This window comes from Heterodontus francisci, chromosome 6 (assembly GCF_036365525.1).
Source record: "Heterodontus francisci isolate sHetFra1 chromosome 6, sHetFra1.hap1, whole genome shotgun sequence".
Classification (NCBI taxonomy): domain Eukaryota; kingdom Metazoa; phylum Chordata; class Chondrichthyes; order Heterodontiformes; family Heterodontidae; genus Heterodontus; species Heterodontus francisci.
In genome coordinates this window covers 10,738,587-10,759,131 of record NC_090376.1, presented here as the reverse complement: position 1 = coordinate 10,759,131, position 20,545 = coordinate 10,738,587, and the positions used below count along the sequence as shown (strand labels likewise).

At 44.1% G+C, this 20,545-nt stretch overlaps 1 protein-coding gene across 1 annotated transcript in view; it reads left to right on the top strand.

Moving 5' to 3' along the window:
- Positions 1 to 20,545, top strand: part of gucy2f (guanylate cyclase 2F, retinal) — a 72,402-nt gene that overhangs the window by 38,621 nt on the left and 13,236 nt on the right. Inside the window, exons 8-16 of the mRNA XM_068032771.1 lie at positions 923 to 1,099; positions 3,665 to 3,821; positions 4,800 to 4,949; positions 7,526 to 7,674; positions 9,420 to 9,583; positions 10,712 to 10,904; positions 16,589 to 16,763; positions 18,420 to 18,518; positions 20,062 to 20,156. Coding sequence (XP_067888872.1) covers positions 923 to 1,099; positions 3,665 to 3,821; positions 4,800 to 4,949; positions 7,526 to 7,674; positions 9,420 to 9,583; positions 10,712 to 10,904; positions 16,589 to 16,763; positions 18,420 to 18,518; positions 20,062 to 20,156 — 1,359 coding nt within the window. The remainder of the gene's footprint in view (positions 1 to 922; positions 1,100 to 3,664; positions 3,822 to 4,799; positions 4,950 to 7,525; positions 7,675 to 9,419; positions 9,584 to 10,711; positions 10,905 to 16,588; positions 16,764 to 18,419; positions 18,519 to 20,061; positions 20,157 to 20,545) is intronic.

Below are 20,545 nucleotides of genomic sequence, written 5' to 3'. Positions count from 1 at the left end.
GTGGAACATTATCAAAAGCCTACTACATCCACTGGTTCCCGCATATCTACACCACTAGTTACTTCCTCAAAAAACTCTAATAAATTTGTCAAAACCATTTCCCTTTTGTAAAACCATGTTAACCTGGTGTTGACCATGCCTTACAATTAGTTTTACATCTCAGACATGTGTATCTCATTGACTCTCACAGCACTGGAGCAGCCCTCAGGTAAGTGAGTGGTGGTCAGAGGTCGGGGCGGGGTATTGGGGGCAAGAGGGATCCTTTCTTTACCCAATATGGCGGGCAGCTTGCTTCTGGTCAAAAGTGTGTATGCGCACTTCCTGCAAGCCATATTGGGAGTTTAGGAAGCCAGTTGGCAGGTGCTGCTGCATGAATTTATTGGCTATGCACTCCTTGTGTACACTCACAGACCATACAATACAGATACGTGCAATCCTCCGTACACTTACAGACATATGATATAGAGATGTGCAACCCTGTGTACGCTCACGGATGTACACTACAAATACATACAACTCTATGTATGGTCACAGATGTATGCTGCAGGTACATGAGACCCTGTGTGCACTCACAGACACACGATACACATACGTGCACCCTCTGTACACTAACAGACGTATCTGCTCTTAGAACATAGAACATAGAACATAGAACATAGAACATAGAACATACAGCACAGAACAGGCCCTTCGGCCCACAATGTTGTGCCGATCCTTTGTCCTCTGTCAAGGACAATTTAATCTATACCCCATCATTCTCCTTTATCCATATACCTATCTTGTATATATATCTCATATATATCTCATATATCTCAAGATATATATCATATATCTTGTATCAGTTTCTTGAAGCAGTAATTTGTTGCTGTTCCTGGTCGCTTGTATTTAATTGTAATGCATATTGTTTTTCTTGCTTTTGAAGATGAGAGATTTGCGTAACGAGAACGTGAACCCGTTTCTGGGCTTCCTCTGCGACAGTGGAGTGTTGGCCATCGCAACTGAGCACTGCTCTCGAGGAAGTCTTCACGATCTTCTCAGAAACGACGATGTGAAGCTTGACTGGATGTTCAAATCCTCCCTGCTAATGGATTTAATCAAGGTAATCGGGCTCATACTGAGGGGGAGGGGCGGAGAATCCATCAGAGAATTATCACATGTGGAGCAGTGATGGAGCAGGCCTGATGGGTAAAGCTTTGTTTAGAATATTCTTGGGAAATGTCCAGCCTGACCTTTTGTACTGGAGCCTTGAACTAGATCAGAAAAGAGAAAATAAGATGGGGGGGTTGGGGGGTGTTAGATCCTAAATAACAATCTAGAAAAATAGAAAAAGTTGATCTGTTAACAGGAAAAAATGAAAGCTTGCACCTTTCACATGGTCCCAAAGCACTTTACAGCCAACGAAGTATTTTTGAAGTGCAGTCACTGTTGTAATGTAGGAAATGTGGCAGCAAATTTGCGCACAGCAAGCTCCCACACACAGCTATATAATAATGATTAGATCATCTGTTTTAGTGATGTTGATTGAGGGATAAATATTCACCAGAATACCTGCTCCTCTTCAAAATAGTACCATGGGATCTGTTTACGTCTACCTGAGGGGGTAAACGTGGTCTCATCCCAATGTCTCATCCAGAAGACGGCACTTGACAGGAGGCTGAGGAAATTTACCAGAATACTTCCAGGGATGAGGGATATTAGCTACCAGTTAGGTTGGAGAAGCTGGGGTTGTTCTCCCTGGAGCACAGGAGGTTGAAGGGTGATTTGATAGAAGGTGTGCAAGATTATGACAGGTTTAGATAAGGTAGACAAAGAAAAGCTGTTCTCATTAGCTGATGTTACGAGGACGAGGTGACACAGATTTAAGGTTTTGGGCAAGAGATGCAGGGGGGATGAGAGGAAGAACTTTTTTACACAGCAAGGGGTAATGACCTGGAACTGCCTACAAGGATGGTGGATGCGGAGACGATCAATGATTTCAAAAGGAAATTGGATGAGCACTTGAGGGACATAAACATGCAGGACTGCAGGGGAATGGGACTGACTGGATTGCTCTACAGAGAGTCGGCATGGATTTGACGGCCAAATGGCCTCCCTCTGTGCTGTAACAACTCTGACCTCTGACAGTGCAGCACTCCCTCAGTACCGCACTGAGTGGCAGTCTGGATTTTTGCCTGAAGTCTCTGAAGTAGGATTTGAACCCATGACCTTCTGACTTAAAGGCAAAATTGGTACCGTTTGAGCCACAGTAGCTTCCGAAAACTTGCTCTCCCAATAAACAGCCCTTACAGGCCCATGATACTGAAAGTAAGCTACTCAACAATCCAACACCTGTGTAATGTGAGATTGGGGCGAAGTTGATGTGTGACTGGAATCACGTATAGAGCCAGACTCGATAAGGATGATAGGTTTCCTTTCCGAAAGTGAACCAGTTGGGCTTTTATGAACAGTTCATGTCCAGTTTTACTGAAATCAGCTTTATATTTGCAGGTTTTGTTTTTAAAACTGAATTCCATTTCTCAAACTGCTGTGGTGGGTTTTGATCTCACATTCTGTGGTTTATTTGCCTAAGACTTTGGGTTAGTAGCTCAGTAATATAACCATCATAAATTGCACTCCTTGCTCTTTCCGTTATTTTTTAACAATACCAAAGAAAACAAAAGCAGACAGGGAGAAATCTTCTTTAGTGTTGGAGAAGTTACCCAGGGATGGCCAGTGAAGTAAGCAGTATAAATGGATTCATGAGATAATAAGATGCTCATCTAAAGAGTGGAGGGATTGAGAGATATAATGAGGAGACAGGCTGCGATCTATCCATTGAAATCTCCTTTGAAGCACCTTGGGATGTTTTATCACATTAAAGATGATATAACAACAGCTTATATTTATATAGCACCTTTAACATCCCAAGACGCTTCACGGGAGTGTTATCGGACAGAATTTGACGCCCAGCCACATATTAGGACAGGCGACCAAAAGAATTGGGGGCAGTTCCGGGAATGTTCACTAGGCTGATTCCTGGGATGATGGGGTTGTTTTATGAGGAAAGGTTGAGCAGGTTGGGCCTATACTCATTGGAATTTAGAAGAATGAGAGGTGACCTTATTGATTTTGAGAGGGCTTGACAGGGTAGATGCTGAGAGGACGTTTCCAGCCCTGCGGGAATCTAGAACTAGGAGGCACAGTTTAAAAATAAAGGGTCTCACATTTACAATGGAGATGAGGAGGAATTTCTTCTCTCAGTGGGTCGTTAATCTTTGGAATTCTCTTCCCCAGAGAGTAGTGGAGGCTGGGTCATTGAGTATATTCAAAATCAAGTTAGACAGATTTTTGATCGACAAGGATTATGGGGAGCAGGCAGGAAAGTGGAGTTAAGACCATAACCAGATCCGCCATGATCTTATCAAATGGCGGACCAGGCTCAAGGGGCCGAATGGCCTATGCTTGCTCCTTTTTCTTATGACCTTATTGGTCAAATTGGTAGGTTTTAAGGAGTGTCTTAAAGGAGAAGCGAAAGGTGGAGAGGCTTAGGGATGAAATTCCTGAGAGGATGGCCCAGTCAGCTGACGGCTCGACCACCAATGAAGAGGCAAAGAAAATTGGGAACTGCACAAAGCAAACTGCCGTTGATGTTTGATCTCACTATGTCTGTGCTTTTAACTGACAGGGCATGAAATATCTTCACCACCGAGATTTCCCCCATGGGCGCCTGAAATCTCGAAACTGCCTGGTGGACGGGCGGTTTGTGCTGAAGATTGCCGACTACGGATACCTTGAGTTGTTAGAGACACAAAGAGTTCCTCGGGAGAAGCCACCACCAGAAGGTGAGCAAGGGGACAAGTGGGGCTCTCATTAATATCGGTTGCTCACAGAAAAGACTAGAAGCTGTTGTACAGGTCAGATAGATCGGGTGAGGAAATGGCTCCACCCCCTCATATAATTGGACATTCTCCCAAGAGCAAATGTAAGAGTGTTATCCTTACCTCAGAGGGCAGCACTGTTGCCTCTGAGTCAGAAGGTTGGGGATTCAAGCCCCACTCCAGAAATTGAACTTGTCCACTGATGCCCATTGCAGAGTGGATCTTGTTACATGTACCACATGGTTTGCCCTTATTACCCTTTGAGGTGGCCTCACAAGTCACTTTGTTGTAAAAGCAATTAGGGAAAAATAATGTTCTCCCTATCCTGAGAGCAAATTTCACAACAGAACATTGGTGAGCTTCAATTACATATTTAAGTCTGCAATTATATATTTAAAACTTGCACCCAATCCTATTAATTCATCATCCCTGTGCTCACTGATCTACACGACAATTTTAAAATTCTCATTCTTTTTTTCAAATCCTTCCATGCCCTCACATCTCCCTATCTCTGCAATCTCCTCCAGTCCTACAGCTCTCTGAGATCTCTGCACTCCTCCAATTCTGGCTTATTAAACATCCCCGATTTTCATCAACCCACTACTTGTGGCCATGTCTTCAGTTGTCAAGGTCCTAAAGTTTAGAATTACCTCTTTAAACCTCTCCAGCTCGCTACTTCTCTCCTCTGTTAAGACACTCCTTCCACGCCACTTCATTGACTAATTTTTTTGTCACCTGCCCCAATATTTTGGTATGTGGCTCAGGGTCAAATTTTGTCCGATAGCACTCTCGTGAAGTGCCGTGGCACTTTTTTACGATGTTGAAGGCACTATCTCAATGCAATTTGTTGATGTACAGCTTCCAAGAGACTGAATGTCTGGCACAGTTTGCAGTTTGATAGATTTAATGAAATAAAAAAAAATCTTCTCTTTATCTTCTCAGAGTTATTTTGGACACCTCCCGAGTTCCTGAGAGATCCTGAGCTGTCCAAGAAGGCGACTATAAAAGGAGATACTTACAGTTTTGCCATCATTTTGCAGGAAGTGGTGGTCCGAGGGTCTCCTTACTGTATGTTAGGCCTCAGCCCTGAAGGTAGGTTCTGTGCTGCACTCTAGTCTTCTTTTGCAGTGATGGTTAATGTGTCTAAATATTGAGGAGGGTATCTGTTTCCCTGGACTGACTGCATGTTTTCAGCTCATGGTGCTGAAATAAACACTAATATTATAGCATTCAAGTTTTTTCAAATGTCTTAATAGCTTTATTACTGTATGTCACTGAATTAAACACCCAGAACATGATTCTATACCTCAGGTCATTTAGAGTTTAATTGTTGCGAGGAGGAAACATTGAAGATTGACAGATGCTCATAAATTCTCTGCTGCAAGTCAGAAAAAGCCAACAAAAAGCGACCGCCTTTCTCTTTTATTCTTTTTTTCATACCTTTCTGACGCTTGAAAATGTGACTGGTGTGTTTTAAATAGAGATTTTGGTGGGAATTATAGCCCCAGCAGTTGGGTTGGTCACTTAACTGTTATGATGAGGCTGCGTGTCTTAGGTTTAACCTCCATCTTAAATTTCACTCTGGTCGGCCGGCTTTTCTGGGCCTCAGGAAACCGGCAGTTAAACGGAAGCCATGGCTTCTGGATCCAGCTTAGCTGCTTCTCCCCCACCCACAATCGAACACTCCCCACTCCTCAGCCTCATTCTCCCACCCAACCTGACCCTAGCAGTTTCCTCCCCCCACTCCCCAACGGCTCCTCCAATCCTCCCACCGGCCTATCCGATTAGCACCTCAACACTTCCGATCTCCCTCCCTCCCAACCCCCTGGATACTCCTGATCTCCCTTCATCCTTTCCGTTTCCTCCCTCCCTCTGACCCCCAGATGTGTTTCCACCCCTCCGTTTTCTCCACCCTCTGATGTCACCGGCCCTCCCCTGATGGCTTCAACTGCCCAATGTGTATCCAAACCCACAAGGTGTTTCCAGCCACCTCCCCCGCAAATATTTCCAACTTCCATCCCCAAACCATTGCTTCCGATCGATCCACAGCCCCTGACCTAGGATATCTCCCTCCCTCCCTCTGCTCCCTCTGCAGCGGCCTAGTGCCGCAGGCTTATCCGGTCAATGGCCAGCCTCTTAATCTGGCTGACTACAGCCAGGAAATGGAGACGAATCATGTCATTCAGGACCTGCCATTAAATTCACCAGGATCTGAGGGAAACCACACCAATGTGGCTGACTCTCAACTGCTCTCTGAAATGGCTAAATGAATTCTCAGCTGCATCCCTGGAGCAACTAGGGATCAGCAATAAATGCGTGTCTTACTTGTGGCACCCATATTGTGAAATGAGTTATTTAAAAAGGAGCATGAGGTTATAGCAGGAACATTGCCAGGGAAGCTGATTTATCAACATCAGAATAGCCCTGGGATCCAAGGGCACTGAGAAAGAGCCCAAGGAACTGGTTGCAGTGGGAGAAGGTTCCACGGTCTTGTAGTACTTTAAGGGGATGGTGGGTGGGGAGAGTGGGGGGAGGAGTTTCCAGAGTCTGGGAGCAGTAGGGAGATGGCCCCAGGCTACCAAGAACACCAGCAACAGCACTTAACATAGGCAAGCAGCATAGTCGTTATGTCACTGCACTGGTAATCTAAGGGCCTGGACCAATAACCCAGCAACATGAGTTCAAATCCCACCACAGAAGCTGGGAAATTTAAATTCAGTCCATTAAATAAATCTGTAGTAGAAATTTAAAGTATCAGTAATGGTGACCATGAAACTAACAGATGATTATAAAAATCCATTTGGTTCACCAATGTCCTTTCAGGAAAGGAAACCTGCCTCCTTACCTGCACTGGTCTACATTGTCCACAGCAATGTGGTTGACTCTTGACTGCCCTCTGAAATGGCCTGGCAAGCCACACAGTTGAATTCAAGAAGGGGCTCACCATTACCTTCTCAAGGGCAATTAGAGATGGACAATAAATGCTGTCTTTGCCAGCGATGCCCATAGCCCATGAATGAAGCAATAACATTCAGGGAGAATGCAATAGACAGAGATGGGCAATAAAACTAGCCTTGCCAGCATTTCCTATAACCTAAGTATAATTAGGCTTCTCCTAACAATCCTGAGTAAATCAAACATTGCCTTTCATATCTCTGCAAATCTCAACCTTCCTACTCAACAGAATTGATCCAGCTCCTCTATTAGAGATGTTTATTGACAGCCAGAACCCAATCTGACTTTCTCTGGGAGGCTGTGTCTCATGCTGTTATCCTGCAGGTTTTGTCCTTCTCTAGTTGACCACCCAAATCAAGATACTTTGTTTACTTCCAAACCATCCATTCCATCTTTTACTTTAAAGACCTCTTTCATGTTATGGTCTGGAATGTGCTGTGTGAAAGGCAGATTTAAAAGTAGCTTTTAAAAGGGAATTAGATATATACTTGAAAAGGAAAAAAATTGCAAGGGCTACAGGGAAAGAGAAAAAAGGAAGTGGGACTAATTAGATAGTTCTTTCAAAGAGCTGGTATATGCACATTGGACCGAATGGTCTCCTTCTGTGCAGTATGATTCTCAGCATCTCCTCAGTTGGCTTTTCTCCAGTGAAAATAAGTTGAGTCACTTGCTCCTTTCTGCATAACAATGTTTAATTGCTGTTTTTTTTTCAGAGATTATTAAAAAGGTGAAGAAACCGCCTCCTATGTGTCGACCCACAGTCTCTCCGGACCAAGCCCCATTGGAGTGTATTCAGTTGATGAAGCAGTGTTGGAGTGAGCTTCCTGAGAGGAGACCTACCTTTAATGAGATCTTTGACAGAGTGAGTAGACTACACCGGGGACCTGGAAAATTAGAACGTGCTGAGCATGAGATGGCTTCATGTCCCTTAAAGCACTTTGAGGTCATTGAGATTTGGGAGTTGGTCCCTAGATTGATTCCTGGGATGAGAGAGTGTCCTAAGAGTCATAGTCTCAGGATCAGACCATTCAGGACTGAGATGAGAAGAAATTTCTTCACTGAGAGGCTTGTGAATCTTTGGAATTCTCTATCCTAGAGAGCTGTGGACGCTCAGTCATTTGAGTATATTCAAGTCTGAGATGGATAGATTTTTGGACTCTTGGGGAATCACGGGATATGAGAATCCCACAGGAAAGTCGAGTTGAGGTCAAAGATCAGCCATGATCTTGTTGAATGACGAAGCAGTCTTGAGGGGCCTTGTGGCCTCTTCCTGCTCCTATTTATTATGTTCAACAGATAAAGGAATTGATTAAACCATGTTAACGAATGAGGAAAACCATATCAGATGCTCTGCCCAGCAGTATTCAAGTAGATCCAATGGATGATCAACATTCCACTGGACACCAGAAGCAACACGGATCCTGTTTAAAATTTTTAATGGCATACATTGATCCCTTCAGGCACATATGCCCACTGCCCTATGTTGTTGACCATTGGTTCTGAGTAGAAAAGTTGGTCCTTATTTGGAACTACTATGTTAATAATTCCTTTAATATTACTGAGAGCCATTTGCCTCTACCTTTCCTTTACCTTGACTTTCAGCAGACCATGTGCCCTCTGACTCTCCATTCACACCCGGTCTGATTGTGGCATACTGACCAAACTGGGATTTGATGCTGTTACACAGGGACAGGAGTAGGCCATTCAGCCCCTTGAGCCTGTTCTACCATTCAATTAGATCATGGTTGACTTATCAACTCCTTGGTTCTGTAACCCCTAATACCCTTGCCCATCAAAAAATCGATCAATTTCAGTTTTGACACTTTCAATTGCCTCCCAACCTCAACAGCTTTTTTGGAGAGAGTTCCAGATTTCCACGACCTTTCTCTGTGAAGAAATGTTTCCTGGCCTCAACACCCTCACTCAATTTTAAGGTTATGACTGCTTTTCCTGAATTTCCCCATCAGAGGAAATAGTTCCTCTCAATCTACCCTATCAAATTCTTAAATCATCTTAAACACCTCAGCTAGGGAATACAACCGAGTCTATGCAACCTGTCCTCATAACTCAACCCTTTCAGCCTCAGTATCATTCTAGTGAATCTGCACTCTAATCTTTCCAAGGCCTATTTAGCTTTCCCAGGTTGTGGTGCCCAGTACATAGCTGTACAGATAGGTATCTAACTAGGGGGCATGGCTATGCCGTCGCAATCTGTAATCCATAGTCTTGGACGAATGATCCAGAGACATTAGTTCAAGTCCCTCTGTGCCACTGAGGAATTTAAATTCAATGAATCTGGAATAAGAAGCTAGTATCAATTATGATGACCATGAAACTACTGGGTTGTCATAAAAATACATCTGGTTCACTGATGTATTTCAGGAAGGAAATCTGCTATGCTTACGTCTGGTCTATATCCTAGTATCATAACTCTTAACTGCCCTCAGAAATGTCCAAGCAAGACACTTGGTTGTACACTTCAAAAAGTATTTAATTGGCTGTCAAGCACTTTGGGGCATCCTAAGGCAGTGAAAGGCACGGTATAAATGCAAGTTCTTTCTTTCTAATGGGGGAAATCTGATTAGATTCATTGCTGTCTCTTCGCAGTTCAAAACCATAAACAAGGGAAAGAAGACGAACATCATCGACTCAATGCTCCGGATGCTGGAACAGTACTCCAGTAATCTCGAGGATTTAATCCGTGAGCGTACCGAAGAACTAGAAGTAGAGAAACAGAAAACCGAGAAACTTCTGTCACAGATGTTGCCTCCGTGAGTAAATGCATTAGCCTACAACTCAATTTGAGGTGCCTCATAGATTTTTCCAATGTGTGAGGTGGGGTCATCATGTACACGGCTAAAGATTTATGCAGTTATAAGCTTATAGAGATGGATATTTGATGCTATTCCATCGCTGATTCTTCTTCCATCCCCATCCCTCCATCCAGACAAGGCCCTCTATTCTCTGATCTCAACAACTTTGTTCCCTTGCAAGCCAGTGTATGACCCTAACCCTAACCCTTGTTACCTTCTGATATTTCTCTTTTGTCCCGTGCTGAACTTTTCTGATGAGCTTAACCTGGTTATCCAGTGCAGGCAGTAACAGCTCAGTCCCTACACTGTGCTGAATCAGCTGATGGTAGCTGGGCCAGAGGTAAGGTAGAGGGATAATTGGCCTGAGCTAAGCAGGGTAAAATTCTTCTTGCCATCTTTCAACATCTCAATAACAGGAAAATTGAATTAATTTGGGAAGAAAGCAGGAAAATGGGACAGTGTAAATGAGATAACAGTAGGGACCTAAATTCAACATATCTTTGCCTCACTAATTAAGATCATGAGATTGTTACATTCGAACATACGAATTAAGAGCAGGAGTAGGCCACTCGGCCCCTCAAGCCTGCTCTGCCATTCAAAAAGTTCATGGCTGAACTGATTACTCCACATTAACACCTACCCCCGATAACCTTTCACCCTCACACAAATAATCAAGGGAGCCCATTTTTGAAAGTTTTTTTTTTACAGGATGTGGGTGTCACTGGCAAGGCCAGTATTTATTGCCCAACCCTAATTGCCCTTGAGAAGGTAGAGGTGAGCCATATTCTCGAACATAACCAACTGGCTTGCTAGGCCATTTCAGAGAGTAGTTAAGAATCAATCACATTGTTGTGGGTCTGGAGTCACATATAGGTCAGACCAGGTAAGGTCCTTTTTAGAGTAAGAAGGTTACTCTGATGTATGCATGGCTTTATGACTAATGATAGTGTTGGTTTCAGCATCTGAGTATGTAAGCGCAACAAAACTGGAGATGGGATCCCTTAGGGACCTGCTGCAACATCTGTGGGTCATAATCATCTATCACCATCTTACTTTGAATTTCTCCCCACTTGCTTTTCCTTCTAGATCTGTTGCAGAAGCGTTGAAAATGGGTGGGAATGTGGAACCTGAATATTTTGACCAGGTGACCATCTACTTTAGTGACATTGTTGGCTTCACGACCATATCAGCATTGAGTGAGCCTATACAGGTCATTGACCTCTTGAATGACCTCTACACATTGTTCGATGCTGTTTTAGGCAATCATGATGTTTACAAGGTAAGGATTCATTTGGCCCAGATTTGAATGCCATTGCGGTAAGGGATAGGTAATAGGTAATCATGTCAGTGCTTTATGCTGTGGGGCTGTGGCTCAGTGGTTAGAGCTCTCACTTTGAAGTCATGACGTTCATGGGGTCAAGACCCACCTAAGGGCCTTGAGCATAAAATCTATGTTGATGCTTCAAGTGCAGTACTGAGGGAGTGTTACACTGCCAGAGGCGCTGTCATATCTGAGATTGTGAAAGGTGTGTTATGACCAAGGTGGGAGGAGTGCACTGTCATTTCTAGTCCCACTTCTCCGCAGGTCACAACATATATTTTAAAAAATGTTTAGCCAGTTACCGATTCGGTCAATCATATACTCTGCTCTTTATCCTAGAATAAAATACACCAACCGGTTTTCCTTAATAAACAACAAAATCAGTTTATTATCAAACTAGACTTATCCAGTAATGAAGCAAAGCAGTAACGCACAGATTGAAATATGAAAGTTCCCTTTTTAAATTCCCCTCACAGACACTTACACACACTCTGAAAAAAATACAGAAATTCTCTCTGCAGAGGTCCGTTACAAAAAGACAATAAAAGAATATTTTGGCCAAATAATTGCTAATTCTTGAAGAAAAAAAACAAAAGATATGGAAGGAAGTCGGTTGTCCTTTTTGATCTGGCGTTCGGGCATACGGAGATGAGTCGCTGGGATCTTTTCTAAAGCAGTTCTTTTCAGGCGGCGTTGAGAATTAATCTGGTAGGTTTTTCCAACTTCTCAGGAGAGATACAGCTCCAGGGATTTTAACTGTCCCACACTGGGGGGAGAATTTTACAGACATGGTAGGTCATGGTAGGGGGGGCTGGAAAATACCTCCCAGAGAGGCCCGCCACAGGCCTCGATGCCAGGAAGGCCCGGCCCCATATTGCTGGCGGCAGAGAGTCCTTGTGGTGGCCCTCCTGCCGCTTGGCGGTGGGATCAAAATTTGAATATGTTAATTAATTAAAATTAATGAATAAATTACTTCCCCACTTCTGCTGTCAGTCCCGTTGCAATATTCGTGCTGGTGGCCGCCAATCCCGCGCCTTCGGTTCGCTGGTGGGGAGGGGAGAGCAGGCATGTTTTCAGGCTGGGGGGGGCGACGGGGTTTGAGAGCGGGGTCAAATGTTTCTGATTGGTCGAGAGGGTGGTGGGAAAGGGTAAAGTTTAAAGTTAATGAACTTTGGGGGAGGAGGGTTGAGAGCACAAGGTAAGTGTTTTTGGAGTGGGGGGAAAGAGGGCAAGTAATGAATTTGATGGTCATGGGGGGTGGGGGGGGTACCATGGGAGAGGGTCAGGAAAACTTTATTTAGCCTTTTTTCTTTAAATATTTAAATTACATGGAAGGGCTGGGAGCCCTTTAAAAATGGTGTTAGCGCCTGCGCAGTGGTGCCTGATGCCTTTGCTTGGGACAGACGGTTCAGCCCCTCCATGTCATCGGGTGGGGGAGGGGGTGTTGCCAGTCCATCCCCCAGTCCACCCCAGCCATTGAAATGAGCCATCGTGCTTAATATCACAAGGCTCTGCAACGAGCGGGCCGCAAGGGTGGACTGCCATAGTTTATGGCTGCCGCCGATTATGGCGGCGGCAACATAAATTTCAGCCTGGATCTTTGCAAGTTTTCTTCAAAGAGGTAGAGAATGAGGGGAGAAGCCACATGTGGTGGTTTTTCCTCGGCAGTTTGATCTCCAACTGTCTTCAAAACAGTTCTCACCCCAAAGAGAAAGTCAACCTCCTGACCTCCATAAACCTTGGCATGTGGCTTCTTTGTAAACATTTTCCCCAGGTAATCAAGGTTTCTGTTGTTTATTGAGCTTAAAGCACATGATTTCCAGCATAGGTTGTTTTCAAACAACATCTTAAGTGTCCTTTCAGTGAACCTGGTAAAAAAGAGCATGTCCATGTAATCCTTTCAGTTTTAACACAAGTTCTCAAAAAATAAGATATTAAAAATGGAAGCACTTTCAATACAGGTGCTATATGAATACAAGTCCTTTATTTTATCTTTAAACTTTCAATGAAATTGGCCCATTTTCTCCACACACCTCACCCCAGCCTTTTACTCATCAGTTTTTTGCACAGCTTCCAAAGTCATGGGAGATAGTAGAATGAATTCTATGATGGCTCTCTTGCCCGTCAACAGTAATTCTGGTGGAAGAACTGCGGAAACTCTGGTGAAGTGGCATTTACTGCCAACTGGACGAGCAGGGGATTCTGTGCTTCCCGACAGAAATTCACCTCCATAGAACATTCTTGCACTCAAACAGGTTACTCAGACCATATAGCTTGTTGTGGTATTTCTTTCCACTTCTGAGCCATTCTGTTTTAAACTTGTAGTGTCTTACTCGCCTTTCCATTCTCTTTAATCTTCACTTTTTTCAAGCAACACTGTAATTCCCTTTCAAAACTTTGTGGGCTCTACTTCAACAATGATTTGTGACAGAAAGGTCCACATTTTAATCAGCCTTTACAGATTTTTTTCTTTTAATTCTTTTTTTTAATGATTTTTAAAAATTCTGTCCTCACATGGACATTTTGCAAACCAGTGGGAACAATTTATCAATTTTGAAGACCCCTTAAACTTTCTTGCCTCCAGTGAAATAAGCAAAGATCTAACTGCTTAAGTCTCTTTTCATAATTCTAACCCTTAATCCCTGGTAACACGCTAGTAAACCTGCACAGCACCTTTTCCATTGCTCTTATATCCTTCCTAAAGACATTCATTGACTCCTCGCTGGGATATTGTTTCAGGGACATCTCAACCATATGCTCATTCTCCATGTGTGACCCTTAATGGCGAGTGTCAGTGGGCTAATCAGTCATGGTGAGCATCACACTGAGTCTGATCCTGCCCTTAGCCAATGATCAACAAGGGTTGGTAGATAAGATCAGAAATGGGAAGTTTTTCCATATATTTCGCTCTCTAACATAGGGGCACCAAAGTCAATTGTAGCGAGCAGATAACTCAGCACAGACTAGAGATGGAACCTTGGATCTAGAAACGTAGAAACATTTACTGCACTGAAAGAGGCCATTTGGCCCATCGTGCCTGTGCTGGCTGTAAAAGAGTTATCCAGCCGAATCCCACCTTCCAGCTCTTGGTCCGTCGCCTTGTAGGTTGTGGCATTTCAAGTGCATTTCCACGTATTTTTTTAAATGCAGTGAGGGTTTCTGCCTCTACCACCCTTTCAGGCAATGAATTTCTAACCCTCACCACCCTCTGGGTGAAATATATTCTCCCCAACTCCCCTCTAATCCTTCTACTAATTACTTTAAATCTATGCCCCCTGGTTATTGACCTTTTTGCTAATGGAAATAGGTCTACCTATCCACTCTATCTAGGCCCCTCAAAATTTTGTACCTCAATTAAATCTCCCCTCAGCCTCCTCTGTTCCAAAGAAAACAACCCCATCCTATCCAAGCTTTCCTCATAGCTAAATTTCTCCATTTCTGGCAACATCCTGGTAAATCTCCTCCATATCCTCTCTAGTGCAATTATTTCTTTCCTGTAGTGCTGTGGTCAGAACTGTACTCAGTACTCTAGTTGTGGTCTAACGAGTGTTATATGCAGTGCGTATAACAGTCTACTGTAACATAGTAACTGTATGATGCCAGCAGCAAAGTCTCAGAGGGCAGACTGTGCAAGCTTTTAAAACAAACCATACACTATGTGAACTCAAATTGTCGAACTGTATCACATTGAACGGGAGTGTTTCCACATGTTGCAGCAGAGTATGGTAGCATTGTGGCTATGTCATTGGATGTCTAATCCAGAGGCCCAGAGCAATGGTCTAGAGAGGGTGAGCTCATAATCCCACACTGGTCGTTTGAAAAATAAATTTAGATTTTGTAAAATAAAATCTGGAAGATGCTGGTACCAGTAACAACGACCATGATTGTTATAAAAACCCGACTGGTTCACTGATGTCCTTTAGAGAGGGAAACCTGCTGCCTTTATCTCATTGGCCTATATATGACTTCAGTCCCACACTAGGCCTCTCGGGTGGCCTAGTAAGCTATTCAGTCGCAACAAACCACTACCAGCAGTTCAAGAAGAAGGCCCACTGCCTCCTTCTCACAGCAACTCGGGATGGGCAATAAATCCAATCCTTGCCAGTGATGCAAACATGAGAATGAATAATTGAAAATAAAAACAACTTTGGTACACCATTTTTCCTTTCGTTGTGGTACTGTGTCAGCCTGGCTCACTTATATAGAAACATAGAAAGATTTACAGCACAGAAAGAGGCCATTTGGCCCATTGTGTCCCTGCTGGCCAAAAAAGAACTAGCCAGCCTAATCTCACCTTCCATCTCTTGGTCCGTAGCTTTGTAGGTTCTGGCATGTCAAGTGCATATCCAAGTATTTTTTAAATGTGATGAGGCTTTCTGCCTCTCCCACCCTTTCAGGCAGTGAGTTCCAGACACCCACCACCCTCTGGGTGAAAACAGTTCTCCTCCACTCCCCTCAAATCCTTCTACCAATTACTTTAAATCTATGTCCCCTGGTTATTGACCTCTCTGCTTACAGAAATAGGTCCTTCTCATCTACTGTATCTAGGCCCCTCATAATTTTATACACCACAATTAATTGTTAACTCCAGGTTAAAAAATTGTGGGTTTGAGCTTCTAGCTAGGGTTTGAGTTAATAATCTGCACTGACTCTCTGTACTGACAGATAGCTGCAACATCGGAGGTGAATTTCTCTGGAGTGAATTGTTAAACTGAGGCCCCGGTTCAGTGGGGTTTTAAAGATCCCCGGGCACTATTTGAAGGACAGAGAGGAATGGCATCTTGTCCAACAATCCTCCCTCAACAAATAAAAAAAGTCCATTCATCTAATTGTTGTTTATGGGATGTAGCTGAAGCGAAATGGCCACCATGATTGTCTACATAGCATGAGTTAGCTGCAGACTAAAGTATTCCAACGCTCTCCTGACCGGCCTCCCACTTTGCACCTTCCCTAAACTGGAGCTCATCCAAAGCTCTGCTACCTATATCCTAACTTGCACCAAGTCCCGTTCACCCATCACCCCTGTGCTCACTGATCTACATTGACTTTCAGTCCATGAACCCCTACACTCTTGTTTTCAGATCTCCCATGGCCTCAACCCTCTCTATCTCTGTAACCTCCTCCACCCCTACAAACCTCCAAGTACTCTATGTTCCTCCAATTCTATCCTCCACTTCCCATGCCACACCATTGGTGGCTGTGCCTTCAGCCATTTCGGGCCTAAGCTCTGGAATTCCCTCCTCAAGCCTCTCTTCCTCTCTCTCCTCCTTTAAGACACTCCTTAAAACCTACCTCTTTGACCACCTGTCCTCATGTCTCCTTTGGCTCAGTGTCAATTTTTTGTTTGTTTACACAGCTGTGAGGTGCCTTGGGATCTTTTTACTACCTTAAAGGCTCTATATAAAACAAGTTGTTGATGAGTCTATGCAGCTCATAACAACAACAACTTAAAAGAGGAGAGAGAGGCAGAGAGATTTAGGTAGGAAATCCCAGAGCTTAGGGCCTAAGCAGCTGAAGGCACAGCCACCGATGATGGGACGACAATAATTGGGGTAATTCACTGCATTAAAAACCCTTTGAGTCATTTTTTTTGTGTGTGATAAATTGTTGATAAAGGCGAGCCTTTCCTTTGATTGATTCAGGTTGAAACCATTGGTGATGCTTACATGGTGGCGTCAGGGCTCCCGAAGAGAAATGGCAATAAGCATGCTGCTGAGATAGCCAACATGTCCCTGGACATCCTCAGCTCAGTGGGTACCTTCAAAATGAGACACATGCCTGATGTACCCATCAAGATAAGAATAGGGATACATTCAGGTGAGGGCCTTGGAACAGACGTGTTAGCACATTTGATGCCTGAATCATCTCTTTATAAAATGCAGGAGCTCTTAGGAGAGATTTTTGCACTTTTGAATTTAGGAATCCCAGGGAAGGGGATGGAATACTATTTGGCTTCAACATTGATTTTTTAGCTCCATCTCCCTGCACCCTACCCCCCTTTCACCTAGTTTCCACTAGAGGGGAGCAGTTAAAATGGAGTTGGGGGACTCACTCCCTCCTTTCTTACCCCATTCTGACCTGTTGCAGTCGATGAGGACACGCACCCTAAACCGGCAGGTTCCCCATTAAATATTTAATTCTTTGATTGAGACCCTATCTGTTACTTCAATCCAACATAAGAATACAAGAAATAGGAGGTGGAAGAGGCCATTTGGTCCCAAATGCTCCACCATTCAACCTCTTCTACCTCAACTCCATCTTCCCGCACTATCCCCAAATTCCCTTAGTACCCAAAAATCTATCAACCTCTGTCTTGAATATACTCAATGCCTGAGGATCCACAGCCGCTGGGGTAGAGAAGGCCTGAACTGGGCCAGGTACCAGTGGCAGCTTCCCCTCCAGGGGTTCGATTGAGATCCAAAGACAGCCCAGTGTTGTAATGTCTTTGTAGTCCAGGAGGGGGCAGAATTTCTCCTCCGAACCCTCAAGAAAGTCTTGGGGCGCCCTTGCCTGCACTGCCTCCCCCTTGCCCAACCCCAATGACCTCTGGACCCCGCCCCCATCACCACTCGCATGTACCTGTGTCCCATGAGCACCTATGCTACTGCCAGAATTCTCACTCTTGCCCATTGGCCAGGCAATGATTCCTGCTGAGTTCAGGTGGGAGTCAGGGGTTGGATATGGAAATGAGGCCCGGGAGTTAAAATCTCTCCAGGCCTCGGCATGGGATTTTGTGGCTCGACCCCACCCCATGCACAGAACAATCCCGCCCCAAGTTTAGATGGAGGCAGATAGCTCTCAGTTCATGTGTAGCATGGGTTAAAGGTAAGGTGAAGATCCAGCTCCTGTCTTAACCCAGGTGTCAGAAAAGCAACCCCTTCTGTGGGTAGCACGCTCACCTCAAAATCAGAAAATTGTGAGCTTATGTCCCACTTTAGAGGCATGAGCGCAAAATCTAGGCTGACACTGCTAGCACCAGTACAAGGGAGTGCTGCACTGTTGGAGGTACTGTCTTCTGGGTGAGACGTTAATCCAAAGTTCTGTCTGCCCTCTCAAGTCAACCCGTGTATAATTTTGAAGATCAGGAGGGTTCTTCCGGGTGTCCTGGCCAAACAACATCACAAAACAAGATATCGAAATTTATCTCATTGCAGTTTGTGGGAGCTTGCTGTGCGAAAATTAGCTGCTGTATTTCCTACATTACAACAATGACTAAACTTTAAAAGTAGACCTTTGGCTATAAAGTACTTTGGGATAACCTGTGATTGTGAAAGGCGCAATGTTTTTCTTCACACGAACCTGAACATCCTTGTACAAAAATCCTCGGTCACCTCGTTTAACAAAATAATGGACCAAGAAACATGTTTGTTTTTCGAGGCCATCAAATCTTGTCATTACGTGCACCTCTCGGCTCATTCAAAATGCTGCTTCGTGACAGTGATAAAAGCTTTCACCCTCTCCCTTCCCCCACAGGCCCATGTGTGGCAGGAGTTGTGGGACTCACCATGCCCAGATATTGCCTCTTTGGAGACACAATTAACACTGCTTCACGCATGGAATCTACAGGCCTGCGTAAGTATTACTGAGTCTGAATGACATCCGGGGCTTCCAATATTAACTGAGGCTCAAAAAAAAGAGATGAGGATTTTATTTTGATTATTATTTTATTGTTAAACATGTCTGCACCCCTTCCACCCAACATGCACTTACTTTATCATATACAGCATCAGAATCATAGGATGATACAGCACAGAAGGAGGCCATTCAGCCCATCGTGCCTGTGCTGGCTCTTTGAAAGAGCAATCCAATTAGTCCTACTCCTCTTCCCCCATAACCCTGCAAAATTCTCCTTTTCAGGTATTTATCTAATTCCCTTTTGAAAGTTACTATTGAATCTGCTCCCACCGTCCTTTCAGGCAGCGCATTCCAGATCACAACTCAGTGTAAAAAGAAATTCTCTTCATCTCCATTTTGGTTCTGTTACCAATTATCAAATACTTAGAGCAAGGTGAATACTTGTGTCCTCTTCTCGTGTAACTAGTTCACTCCGTCAGTTCTTACTAATAGTGAGTGGAGACCATTGGGAGTGAGTGGAGGCCATTGTTAGTGAGTGGAGTGCCTCTCCTAATCGATTGTATGGCTGGTGCGTGGAGTGAATGAGAGTGGGAGTTGGCTATATTGTGTTTTACATTGCACCATGAAGTATGAGACAACTGGTCTTTTCCTGCCTTTTGCTTTTGAACGCTTCCACTTTGGGGAGAAATAACCAACCAATCAGAAAGGTTGAAAGTGAGCCTACAATTAGTCACCAGACACTCCGAAATGCCATTATAAAGATGGATACTGAGGGAGTACTGCACTCTCATTTTTTGAGTGAGATTTTGATTTTTGATTTAGAGATACAGCACTGAAATAGGCCCTTCGGCCCACTGAGTCTGCCAACCCATTTATACTAATCCTACACTAATCCCATATTCCTACCACATTCTCACCTGTCCCTATATTCCCCTACCACCTACCTATACTAGGGGCAATTTATAATGGCCAATTTACCTATCAACCTGCAAGTCTTTTGGCTGTGGGAGGAAACTGGAGCACCCGGAGAAAACCCACGCAGACACAGGGAGAACTTGCAAACTCCACACAGGCAGTACCCAGAATTGAACCCGGGTCGCTGGAGCTGGGAGGCTGCGGTGCTAACCACTGCGCCACTGTGTTAAACTGAGGCCCTGTCTGCCCTCTCAGGTGCATGCAAAAGCTCCCATGGCACTATTTTGAAGAGTAGGGTAGTTCTCCCAGTGTCCTAGCCAATATTTAACCCTTTATCAAAATCACTAAAGCAGATTATCTGGCCATTTATCTAATTTCTCTTTGTGGGAGCTAGCTCTGCACAAATTGACATATTTCCCTACATTACAATAGTGACAACACTTCAAACAATACTTCATTGGCTGTAAAGCGCTTTGGGATGTTCTGAGGTCGTGAAAGGTGCTATGTAAATGCAAGTTCTTTCTTTCCAAGCAGTTTGACCAAAGCTGTATACAAAGCAAGGAGAGTATTTCTTGTTCTCTATTTAATTGTCCTGGCTGAACACTCTATTTTTTTGACATTACAGCTTATCGAATTCATGTCAATCAGAGCACAGTAAAAATACTCCACAGTCTGAATGAAGGCTATCGAATACAGGTCCGAGGGAAAACTGAGTTGAAGGTGAGGGAGATGCTTTCTCAATAAGTTACAGCATTTGCAAACTTTGTGTGTTAGTGGTCTGTTTATTTGCTATTCAGGAATTACCCTGTATACAAAACATTGCACCCATCAAGATGGGGGATGCCTGTGTTGGAGATTGGGTCATTTTTATGCTACCTGCACCCAGCATCAGTGTGAAGTACCAGCTGCAGTCCAGCGCTACACAAGGTAAAACTACCTTGCCTTTGACTGCTGGTCAACCCTAATCTCAGAGCACGACCCTACTATGCCAATGTGACATTTCCAGTCTTCCTACTGTTTATCCTTTGGTTCCCAGTGTCTGAGATTGTAGGATCCCAGGACTTTTGCAGCAGATTCCGACATCCAAACAAATCATTGCAGACTTCAGC